At 43.0% G+C, this 12,283-nt stretch overlaps 2 protein-coding genes across 2 annotated transcripts; both read right to left on the minus strand.

Annotated features, from left to right (window-relative positions):
• Positions 1-10,496: 10,496 nt before the first annotated feature.
• Positions 10,497-11,372, minus strand: LOC135211493 (tigger transposable element-derived protein 1-like). Its single transcript, XM_064244800.1, has one exon. The coding sequence runs from the start codon at positions 11,370-11,372 to the stop codon at positions 10,497-10,499; it is 876 nt and encodes a 291-aa protein (XP_064100870.1).
• Positions 11,373-11,576: 204 nt separating this feature from the next.
• On the minus strand, positions 11,577-12,221 carry LOC135211494 (tigger transposable element-derived protein 1-like). The gene has a single exon (XM_064244801.1). It carries the CDS (start codon positions 12,219-12,221, stop codon positions 11,577-11,579), a length of 645 nt encoding a protein of 214 aa, XP_064100871.1.
• Between the last annotated feature and the right edge of the window lie 62 nt (positions 12,222-12,283).

The raw sequence follows: 12,283 nt of genomic DNA on the forward strand, positions 1-12,283 counted from the left end.
TTACAGTATAGTAATATTCAATCATTTGTCTTCATTTTGAAAGAAATTGGAAGTCTCCAGGACAATATTTAGATTTATATTGAATTTTTGAAAAAAAATATTTGTTTATGTCCACACGTTACGAATTCATGCATTATTTTGTGATAACATTTTCTCTGTGTTGCTTTTATCGTTTTACAATGTGTTATATACCAAAATGATCGCAATTTAGTGTACATTACAACGAAAAAAATGTAACTTGTTACCTTTAACCGTTTTGCGCACAACGCGATTTGAATACAATTATATATGAAATTTCGTTTTTTCGCTATCATATATCGCATTATTTATATATGATAATTATAATTTTTTTCATTTCTGATGGTCGCAAACTAAACTTCAGCCAATGACAAAAAAAAGGAGCCAAAAATGAACTCTTAATCTTGAAAACTAAGCGCGCTGTGATTTTTTGAAAAAAATATTTTTTCCGCTTCCGCGCTCTCTGAAACACCTCCGGCACACGGGAGACAATTTTTTTTTTTACCGCTTCGGCGTTTAAGGGTTAATTGACTCAAGAATTAGTTAAACTTTACTTTGCTTTCAAAGGAACAGTAATTTTCCCTGATATTGTGAATTTCACTTTCTAACCAGTATATTTGCATTTGATTATATTGATGTTAGGTAGAAATATAGAGTGGTGATTGATCTGTTTTCCTTCAATTAACTTGAAGTGACTTAGAACCAGGGAAGTACTTAGACCTCTGAAATCAGGGAAATACTTAAGACTTTTAAAGTTGTTGATGGAGTGATGCCCTTTGATTACTTTAATTACTTACAAGATACCTACACTGTTCGATGAACTTAGTGATGCCCTGTGATTACTTTTAATGTTACTTGACAAGATTACCTCACACCTGTTCTGATGAACTTAGTCTGATTTTCTGTAATACTGCTAAGTTGTTAAGGGATCACTGTTGCCTTTAGAGTACTCAGTCGTTTAGTACCTGTGATGAGGGTCCAGGTGTCTGGCTTTTGTGAGGTAACAATAAATGAATGGTAAGTGTAGTAACCAGATACTTGGCACTTCGTCACTATATATATATATATACTATATATATATATATATATATATATATGAAAAAATTGAGTTATTGCGTGTGTATATGATTACACACACACATATATATATATATATTATAATATATATATATATATATATATATATATCTATATATATAGTATATATATATAGTATATATATATATATATATATATATACATATATATTTATAGTATATATATATATGTATATATATATATATATATATATATTATATATATATATATATATATATATATATATATATATATATCATATGATAATAATATTATATATATAATTTTTTTTAAATATATATATTTATATATAATATATATAATAATAGTATATATATATATATATATACATTTACAGGCTTTCAGGTTTTAAGTCCAAACTTTGCTTCTTGACCTAACTTTACCCAGTATAGCAGTATAAAAAAAATAGACTTCATTGCTCCTAAAATTACAACCATTTTCAGAAAGGTTGGACTTCCATGTTAACCTTCTATTTGGAGGAAGGCCAACACATATATTACCTACAGACCAAAATCAATCCTCTAGCAGCAGGCATTGGGGAATAAAGTCTAATCTTTTTAAATTCAAAAAAATTACTAAGTAAATCCAAAGCACTTTGGCCTTTACTTCTCGATATACATTTAAATAGCTCAATTTTTAATGTCAGTGACTAAAGACATATGGTGCATTCTTTTTTTTAGGAATTTGACCAAAATACACAAAATGTATTCAGTGGCGGGTCGTGGCTATCATTCACGGGGGTGCTGTTACTTTATTTCTTTTTTAGATTCCTTCATATTAACTGCATAAACACACACGCATGCACACACACACACACATATATATTATAATTATATATTATATATATATAGATATATATATATATATGATATATATATATATATATACATACATACATACACAGGCAGTCCCCGGGTTACGACGGTGTCTGCTTATGACGTTCCGAGGTTACGACGCTTGTTAATAGACGTTATTTCCAGGGTTACGACGCATGTTCCAGGGTTACGACGCCTACAATGCTCATCTGGGAGATGAAATATGACACCAAAAATGCAAAATAATCAATATTTGAAGGTTTTATTGATGAAAAATGCCATAAGAATGCAGTTTACATAGTTTTCAATGCACCCAAAGCATTAAAACTAAGGTTTTCTTAGGATTTTTGACGATGTTCCAGCTTACGACGCGTCTCAAGAACATAACCCGGGAACCGCCTGTATTATATATATAATATATCTGTGCATGTGTGTGTGTGTATTTATAGCATGTTTTATATATATATATATATATATATATATCTATATATATATATATATATATATATATATATATATGCCTAGGGTTTTTGATTGATAATATATTGCTAATATGTTCTCTGTTACCTATGGAATGTGGAGAACAGTGTAGAAGCGACGACCCGAGTAAGCTGACAATGAGTTTCTGTGGGTGGCGTGAGATAAAATTGCTTAGTTAGACAAGTCAATGTTCTAAGTTCATGAACTCTTCTCAAAGTGCCATTGTGAAACTGGTTGCGGCCAGTAATCGTGAGGTGTTAACGAACTGTGTGTTCGTATGTGCGTGTGCACCTCTTTCTGTTAAAAGAGTATCATACACAAGTCTATGGGGGATTTTGATAGAGGCGTCTTTGAGAGAAAGGCAAGATGCCGTGGCGCTCACAGGGAGTCTTTGTTATATAGTGTTTATGGTGTTCCGACTGCATGGGTGAGTTGAATTACTTTAGCCAAAGAGCGGCTTGTTGTCTGTTTGACATTTTTAAGAATATCTGATCTTTGATTTTGTTGCTAAACTTATGTGTACTTACCAGGATGTGTTCTGTGTCTTTGAAACAGACGGTTCTGGCAATGGAGGGACAGGGAGTCCCAGAGGGGTGTAGACTTTTTGGTGACTGCATACAGTCAGACATTTACTGTTGGGGTTTTAATAGAATTGATTCATTATTTATTCACTGTTAATAAATGTTTATTTTGATGATGCAACTCTCTCATTTTTATTACCTGTTAGAGTGGAGAGAAAGAGGTGGAGGAGAGAGAGAGAAGAGAGGAGAGAGAAGAGAGAGAGAAGGGTCGCTTAGGAGAGAGAGGAGAGAGAGGGGTCGCTTAGATGACGAGAGAGAGTCCGCTTATAGAAGAGAGATAGAGAGGGTCGCTTAGAGAGAGAGAGAGAGGAGAGAGGGGGGGGGCTGTATGTATTGGTTTGCCTGACGTTCGAGCTACACGCTTACCTAATGAATAATGCGGGAATCTCCCCATTACATATATATATATATATAGTGGTACCTCGAGATACGAGTTTAATTCGTTCCAGAACCGAGCTCGTAAGTCAATCGGCTCGTATCTCAAACGAATTTCTCCCATTTAAAATAACTTAATTCAATTTAATCCGTTCTGGACATATGAAAAATCCCCAAACCATTGTAAATTATGAATAAAGATATGTTTTTAAATAACAAATAAACATGTATAATTAACAAATACATAACAAAATATGAAATAAAGAAATAAAAGTTTTTTAGCATAATAGTCTTACTTTGGAGACAGACGAGTGCGGCTAACGAAGGTGAACGGCGAGGAGGAGGGAGGGGGGAAGGGATGTAGGCACTCTAGACACGTACGTAAACAGCACTTTTTTAGAACTTAAAACTATTTTCGTAACTTTAAAACTAAAAATGTTATTGTTATAATACAATTAAGTTTGTTCATACTTACCTGGCAGATATATATATAGCTGTATTTTCTGAAGTCCGACAGAATTTCAAAACTCGCGGCACACGCAGTGGGCGGCCAGGTGGTAGTACCCATTCCCGCCGCTGGGAGGCGGATATCAAGAACCATTCCCATTTTCTATTCATATTTTCTAGTGCCATTGTCTCCTGAGGGGAGGTGGGTGGGCACTTAATTATATATATCTGCCAGGTAAGTATGAACAAACTTAATTGTATTATAACAATAACATTTTGTTCATGAAACTTACCTGTCAGATATATATATAGCTGAATCCCACCTTTGGATGGTGGGAAGAGACAGAATAGGATTTTTAGGAAACAAAATTAAGTAGATGATATACATCTTGGTTCCTCACCTGTTAGCATAGCTGACTTCGTGATTACTGTCACCTAAGCCTGCTTCTGCTTAATCAGAGTTGCCAGCGAGGTAGAGACCTGTAGTGCTGGTGCGCTCTGGATGATCTGTCAACGGGGCGTGCCCACAACATGACTAGACCATCGTACCATACATATGAGGACTATGAAGCAACTGACCACCACCTGACCAACCAGACAAAACCCCATGAAAGCTAAACTAACGAATGGAAGATCTCCACCAAAGATCTAACCAACAACCAAAAACACAAAATTTAAAAAACTAAACCTAACCTTTAACTAGGGGATAGGAAAATAGCTACCTCCAGCCACCAAAACTGTGTCTGCAGAAATGTATGGTCCTAAAGATCAACAGTTCTCGTATATCGTTCTCACATCTCTTAAATAGTGTGAGGCGTATACTGAATTGCTCCTCCAAAAGGTGGCAACAAGAATGTCCTCGATTGACATATTCTTTTGGAAGGCAAGCGAGGTTGCGACAGCTCTGACCTCGTGAGCTTTCACTCGCAGGAGGCTCAAATCAGTCTTCTGGCAAGATGAATGAGCCTCCTTTATAATATCCCTTAGAAAGAAAGCCAAAGCATTCTTTGATAAAGGTAAATCAGGTCTCTTCACTTAGCACCACAGATTACCTGAGGGACCTCGTACCTCCTTCGTTCTGTGAACGTAAAATTTGAGAGCCCTGACAGGGCACAGGACTCTCTCTGGTTCTGGCCCACTAAGTTCGTCATTCCCTTTATTTCGAAGCTCTTGGGCCAAGGGTTAGACGGGTTCTCATTTTTGGCCAAGAACGTGGGACTCAAAGAGCAGACAGCGTTATCACCTTTGAAGCCCACCTGTTCACTAATGGCTTGAATTTCGCTAACTCTCTTCGCCGTCGCCAGAGCAGTTAGGAAAAGAGCCTTTCTCGTCAAGTTCCTAAGAGACGCTGCGTGGAGAGGCTCAAAAGGACTTGGCATCAGATGTCTTAGAACAACATCTAAGTTCCAGGAAGGAGGCCTCATCTGAGGTATCTTTGATGTTTCAAACGATCTCAAGAGATCGTGAAGATCTCTGTTGTCAGCAAGATCTAGGCCTCTGTGCCGAAAGACTGCTGACAGCATACTTCTATATCCCTTGATGGTTGGGACTGCTAACTTCTGCACATTCCTCAAGTATAGCAGAAAGTCGTCTATTTGGCTCACAGAGGTCATGGAAGAGGAAATTCCCTCCCTTCTACACCATGCCCTGAAGGAAGCCCACTTAGACTGGTAAACTGCTCGCGATGAAGCCCTCCTTGCGTTGGCGATCGCTTTCGAAGCTGTTTTAGAAAAACCTCTCGCTCTGGCCAACTTTTCGATAGTCTGAACGCAGTCAGACACAGAGAGGAGAGGTTTTGGTGATACCATTCGAAGTGGGGCTGTTTGAGTAGATCTTTCCTCCAGGGCAACGTTCTTGGGAAGTCTACAAGGGAGGACATTAGCTCCGTGAACCAATCTCTTGCAGGCCACATTGGGGCGATCGGGTCAACCTCGTCCCCTCTGACGCCGCAAACTTTCTCATGACTTCCCCCATGATCTTGAACGGCGGGAAGGCATACAGGTCCAAGTCTGTCCAATGCCAGAGCAGTGCGTCTATAGCGATCACTCCTGGATCCAAAACAGGGGAGCAATAAAGAGGAAGCCTCTTTGTCCTCGACGTCGCAAATAGGTCGACCAGAGGACGTCCCCATAACTTCCACAGCTCCCAACAAACGTCCTGATGCAGAGTCCATTCTGTCGGCAGGAGCTGATCCTGTCGACTGAGAAGGTCTGCTCTGACGTTCTGGACTCCTGCGATGAATCTCGTAAGGATCTTCACTCGCCTTGCACTTGCCCACAGCAGAATCTCCCTCGCTAGGTAAAACAGAGGTCGGGAGCGTGTTCCTCCCTGATTCTTTAAGTACGCCAGGGCTGTGGTGTTGTCCGAGTTGACCTGGACAACTTTGCATGCAACCTTCTCTTTGAAGAACTGTAGCGCTAGGAAAACCGCTGCTAGTTCCTTTATATTTATGTGCCCGGACACCTGTTCCCCCCTCCAGGTGCCTGACACTTCCTCCCCTCCTAGTGTTGCTCCCCAACCCGAAATGGACGCGTTGGAAAACAACACTAGGTCGGGGCTCTGAAGTTTTAGAGATAAACCCTCTCGAAACTTCTGTGGATCGAGCCACCATCTTAAATGGTTTTTTACCGACTCGGAGATCTTCAAGGTCGCATCTAGATCTTCCTTGACCCTCCATTCCTCTGCAAGGAAAAACTGGAGAGGCCTGAGGTGCAGTCTCCCCAGGGAAACAACCTTTTCCAGCGAGGAAATGGTCCCCAGCAGACTCATCCATTCCCTCGCCGAGCAAGTTTCCTACCCCAGGAAGGCTGAAACTTTCTCTAAGCCTTGCAGCTGTCGTTCCTGGGACAGAAACACCCGAAAAGCCACTGAATCCATCTGAATCCCCAGATACACGATGGACTGTGTCGGGGTCAGATGCGACTTTTCGAGGTTGACCAGAAGTCCCAGGGACTTCGCCAAGGCTAACGTCAACTGAAGGTCCTTCAGACACCTCTCCTCTGAAGACGCTCTGATGAGCCAATCGTCGAGATAGAGAGATACTCTATCCCTGAAGAATGCAACCATCTCGCTACATTCTTCATTAGAACGGTAAACACCATCGGAGCCGTGCTTAAACCGAAACAAAGGGCTCTGAATTGCCAGACTTTGCCTCTTAAAACAAACCTTAGATACTTTCTTGAAAGAGGGTGGATCGGAACGTGAAAGTATGCGTCCTGCAGGTCCAAGGACACCATCCAGTCGCCAGGTCTCAAGGCTCCTAGAACTGACTGAGGAGTCTCCATCTTGAACTTTATCTTTTCTATAAAAAGATTCAGCCTGCTTACGTCTAGGACTGGACGCCAACCCGTCGACTGCTTTGGTACCAGGAACAGTCTATTGTAAAATCCTGGTGACCCCAGGTCTACGACCTGCTCCACCGCTCTTTTCTCGACCATTTAATCTAGAAGATCGAAAAGTATTTGCTGTTTCTCCCCTTGATACGAAGGAGAAAGATCTCTGGGAGTTGTGCATAGAGGAGGAGGTACCAAAAAGGGGATCTTGTACCCCTGTTCCACAATCTTGAGGGACCAAAGGTCCGTATATCTCTCTCTCCATGCTCCCGCAAAAAATTTCAAGTCTGGCTCCGACTGGTGTCTGAAGGACATAGCTCTCACTTGTTAGCTTTCGGTTTAAAAGGAGCTCTTCCTCTTGAAAGACCTCTCCCTCGAGGAGCTGCTCTCGAGGGAGGAGCCCCACGAAAGGGTTTCAGCTTCTTTGGAACTCGTCCAAAAGAAGACATAGTAGGTACTGCTGGACGTCTGGAGGACTGGGCTAAGAGGTCCTGAGTAGCTTTCTCCTACAAGCTAACAGCCAGGTCCTTCACCAAAGTCTGGGGGAAGAGATGATTCGAAAGAGGCGCAAAGAGAAGTTCTGCTCTTTGAGCCGGAATAACTGACTTCGCTGTAAAATTACAAAACAGCGCTCTCTTCTTTAAAAGAGCCATACCGAAGTGCGAAGCCAACTCTTCCGAACCATCTCTGACGGCCTTGTCCATGCATGATAATACACTGGACAGCTCCCCCAGACTAATAGAGTCCGGATTCCTAGATTGAATATCTAGGACTCCCAAGCACCAGTCCAAAAAGTTGAAGACTTCTAGAGTCCTCAAAAGTCCTTTCTCATGTGATGGTCGATCTCCGAAGGAGTCCACGAAATCTTAGCCAACGACAAAAGGGACCTCCTCTGAGCGTCGACCAGACTAGCAAAATCCCCTTGTGCTGACGACGGGATCCTCACACCTACTTCCTCTTTGGTCTCGTACCAAACACCCCCTTTACCACTGAGTCTCGAGGGAGGAAGGGCGAAAGTAGACTTACCCTGATCTTTCCTTCGTTCCATCCAATCCTGGAACTTCTTAAAAGCCCTCTTGGTGGACAGCGAAGTCTTCATCTCAACGAACTCTGGGGTTTTACAAGACTTCAATGAGGAAAACTGAGAGGGTGGAGACCGAGGAGTTGAAGGCTGAAATTTGTCTCCAAAAGACGAGCGTAAAAGCCGCACAAGCACTTTATAGTCCGAAACGGACGAAACAGACGGCTGATCCTCCTCAACTGAGTCCGCAGGACTACTCAATTCTCCTTCCTCCCTAAGAGGAATCGGAGACTGTACATCAAGAGAGGGCGTACGACCAACGGGTCTGATGTTTAAAAGAGATCTCTGCGGTTTGGATGAAGAAGCTTAAGCTTCTTCATTCCGACCGACCTCCTGTCGATCCTTACCGCATGAAGCAAGACGACCGTCTTGAAAGCGCTGAGCGTCCTGAGAGGCGACTTGAACTGCCTCAACTTGCTGAGTCTTTTGCACAACAGCCAGGCGAGCTTCTACCGAAGCGTCCTTGAAAGAGCCTAGAGAAGCATCCTTACGCTTCTTCACTGAAGCTTCCAAACTAGCGCGTCCAGAAGCCCTAGCTCTCAAAGCGTCCTGCTGAGGGCTCTCAAAAGCATCTACGCTTGGAAAAGCGTCCCTCCGAGCGTCCTGAAAAGCGTCTTGACGAGCGTCCTCATCCTGCTGGGCATCCTCAAAGGCATCCTGAAAAGCGTCCCGTCGAGCGTCCTCAAAAGCGTCCTGATGAATGTCCTCCCAAGCATCCTGTGCAGGACGTCTAGAGGGAAAACTAACCTCCTGTCGCGCCTTCTTACTCGAAGAACGAGATCGGAAGGGCACCGAAGTAGACGCAGGAGGAGAAAGAGACGAATGAGGAGAAGGAGAAGGAGACTGCTTAGTCCTCTTGACAGGCAGTCTGACGTCCTTCCTACGTTGAGGCTCGACCACTTTCTTAGCCATCAAAGCAGATAACTGATCCTGAAGGGAGACGAGAATGTTCTTCATGGGCGAAGAGACTAAAGCAGGCGAAGGGCTGAACCTGCGAGAAGACGAGGGGCGAGGGGACGCCTTCTTCCTTCTCACAGGTACAGCTACCTGCCTCTCCAAAGAGCGACTGTAGCGCTTCTCAGCGTCATCCTCTGATGATGACGTCCTACATCTCTTCTGCGGCGGAAAAGCGTCATACGACGCAGGTGAAGACCGCAACAAAACCGGCGAGAGAGGACGCGAAGCGTCCTCACTTCGAAAGGTCTTTTTCAATGGACGCGAGTCTCTCCGAGTGCTCCACCCCTTGCGCAGGGAGGGCGCCTCAGAGGATGAAAAACAGTCCTTGAGGATGCGAGCCTGAGCACGCTCCTTGGCAGCCTGGGAACTTGCAACAGGTCCTGCCGAAGGGACGCCAGATCGGTGGGGAGCCCCCGTAACCCTCTTGCGGCTTTCGACATGCCCACTCCACGAGTCCTGGGAGTCCGACAGCGGTCTAGGCCTAGAGGCATTATGGGGCCGATCTGACGCCCCCTCCACAACACTAGGGGCACGATCACAAACTTTCACAGAGCTGGTTTCCAAGGCTAACACTTTAGATTCTAGAGTACGTAAAGAATCTAAAATAAGAGAAAGGGCATTACCTTCTCCAGACACAATTTCAGGGCCCGAGGGCAACATCACAGGGTTAGGTGATACAAACTCTACTGGTGTTATTGAAGGTGGAATATTACTTCCCTTACCTTTACTGGAACCGCTCCTAGAGGAAGACCTCCTGATCCTATCACGTTCCAATTTCCGTCGATAGGAATCATCCATCTTCCATCCATCATCGGTCAAACATTCACATTCCTTGCACCGATCATCCAATAAACATACATGCCCCCTACACCCCGTACATACAGTGTGGGGATCTACCGATGATTTCGGTAGCCTCACCTTACAATCACTCTTCACACACACTCTGAAACTCACTGAACTTGATCCAGACATCACGTTTACAGAAAAGCCAATCCAAAATAAAAAAACAGTCCACTATTGCGCGTGCCTAGCCACCAATCCAGAATCAAAACCAAAAGACAATCCAGATACTTAAGTGACCAAAAGTTTATAAAAATCCAAGGCGGAGGTACTGCAAACAGTTGTTTACAGCACCGGCGACAGAAAAAATATGAATAGAAAATGGGAATGGGTACTACCACCTGGCCGCCCACTGCGTGTGCCGCGAGTTTTGAAATTCTGTCGGACTTCAGAAAATACAGCTATATATATATCTGACAGGTAAGTTTCATGAACAAACTACACTTTCCTTATTTCAAATGAAAGAAAAAACTTAAAACAATGCACTTAACTTTAAACTTAAACTAAGCTTAACATTAACGTAAATTTGATTATCACTTGTTTTTGCCTTCTTGGCTGCACTTTCTGTACTTTCACTCACAGCTCTTTTCAATAAAAATGTATCCAAAGAACTTTGCTTTTGCCTGCCTTTCAAAATGCTTCGAAAATGTGACAAACAAGTGTCATTAAAAAGCGCTGAAGCACGACCAGTTGCCACTTTTTCTGGGTGTTTCTTTTCAATGAAATTTGACAGCTTTTCCCACATTGCCAGCATGTCTTTAATTTCACCTGTAGAAATCACTTCCTCCTCACTCGTGTTAATCTCTTCCAGAACCTTCGTGTGTTGCATCATCTGCAGCTCCTTCAACTCCTCAGTTGAGAGTTCCTCCTCATGTTCTTCGACGAGTTCGTTGACGTCACCCTCATCTACCTCCAGACCCATCGACTTTCCGAGAGATACAATCTCCTCTAACTCTTCTTGCTCGGTCTCGGGCTCAAACCCTTCGAAATCTCTTTCTACAACAGCATCAGGCCATAACTTTTTCCATGCAGAGTTCAACGTTCGTCTTCTTACCCCTTGCCATGCCAAGTCAATGATACGTAGACAAATCACGATGTTGTAGTGATCTTTCCAAAACTCTCGAAGGGTTAGATTTGTGTTTTCTGTCACTTCAAAGCAGCGGCGGAACAAGTGCTTCGTGTACAGCTTTTTGAAGTTGGAAATGACCTGCTGATCCATCGGCTGTAGGATTGAAGTCGTATTGGGTGGGAGGTAGAGAACTTTGATAAACTGGAACTCCTCCAGAATATCATCTTCAAGACCAGGTGGGTGGGCTGGAGCATTATCAAGGATGAGCAATGCTTTCATCGTGAGTTTATTTTCTTGCAGATACGTCTCACTGTAGGGCCAAAGACGAGATTTACCCAGTCAGTAAAAAACTGCTGCGTAACCCATGCCCTAGCATTGGCACGCCACATAACGAGCAATTTTTCTTTCAGTATCTTGTGCGTCTTGAAGGCTCGAGGATTTTCCGAATGATAAACTAGCAGTGGCTTCACTTTACAATCACCGCTAGCATTTGCACATAATAAAAAGGGTCAGACGGTCCTTCATGGGTTTATGGCCTGGCATCATCATCTCCTCTGCTGTGATGTAAGTCCTCCACGGCATTTTCTTCCAAAATAGGCCCGTTTCATCGCAGTTGAACACCTGTTGCGGGATGTAGCCTTCCCTCGCAACAAGCGCAGCGAACTTTTGGATGTACGTATCGGCTGCTTTCACATCTGCACTCGCAGCTTCGCCATGCCTCACCACTGAATGGATGCCAGTTCTCTTCTTAAAATGATCAAACCAGCCATGGCTTGCCTTAAACGCTTCTTCTGATGCCTCTTTAGAAGTTGATGCTTCTTTCTTCACTAAGTCGGCATAAATACTCCGTGCCTTCTCGCATATTACCGTCTCCGTCACTGTATCTCCTGCCAACTCCTTCTCTTTCACCCACACAAGCAGAAGCTTCTCCATTTCCTCGTGGATATTTGTCCTTAATTGGGAAAGAATTGTGGTTCCTTTTGCTGGTGTAGCACTCTTGATGGCATCCTTCTGCTTCAATATCGTACAAATTGTCGATGTACTACGGTCATAGATCTTTGCAAGTTCAATCACTCGTGCGCCACGCTCATGTTTTTCTATTATTTCTTGCTTTAGTTCTATCGACATCATCCTCTTCTTCCTGTCACCATTGTCCTTAGCACTCACTTTCTTCGGTCCTATGATAACAC

Source organism: Macrobrachium nipponense, chromosome 4 (genome assembly GCF_015104395.2).
Source record: "Macrobrachium nipponense isolate FS-2020 chromosome 4, ASM1510439v2, whole genome shotgun sequence".
Lineage (NCBI taxonomy): Eukaryota > Metazoa > Arthropoda > Malacostraca > Decapoda > Palaemonidae > Macrobrachium > Macrobrachium nipponense.

Excerpts from the sequence above, each read along its gene's own strand:
- LOC135211494 (XM_064244801.1), bottom strand. The coding sequence starts at position 12,221 with ATGTCGATAGAACTAAAGCAAGAAATAATAGAAAAACATGAGCGTGGC.
- LOC135211493 (XM_064244800.1), bottom strand. The coding sequence starts at position 11,372 with ATGAAAGCATTGCTCATCCTTGATAATGCTCCAGCCCACCCACCTGGT.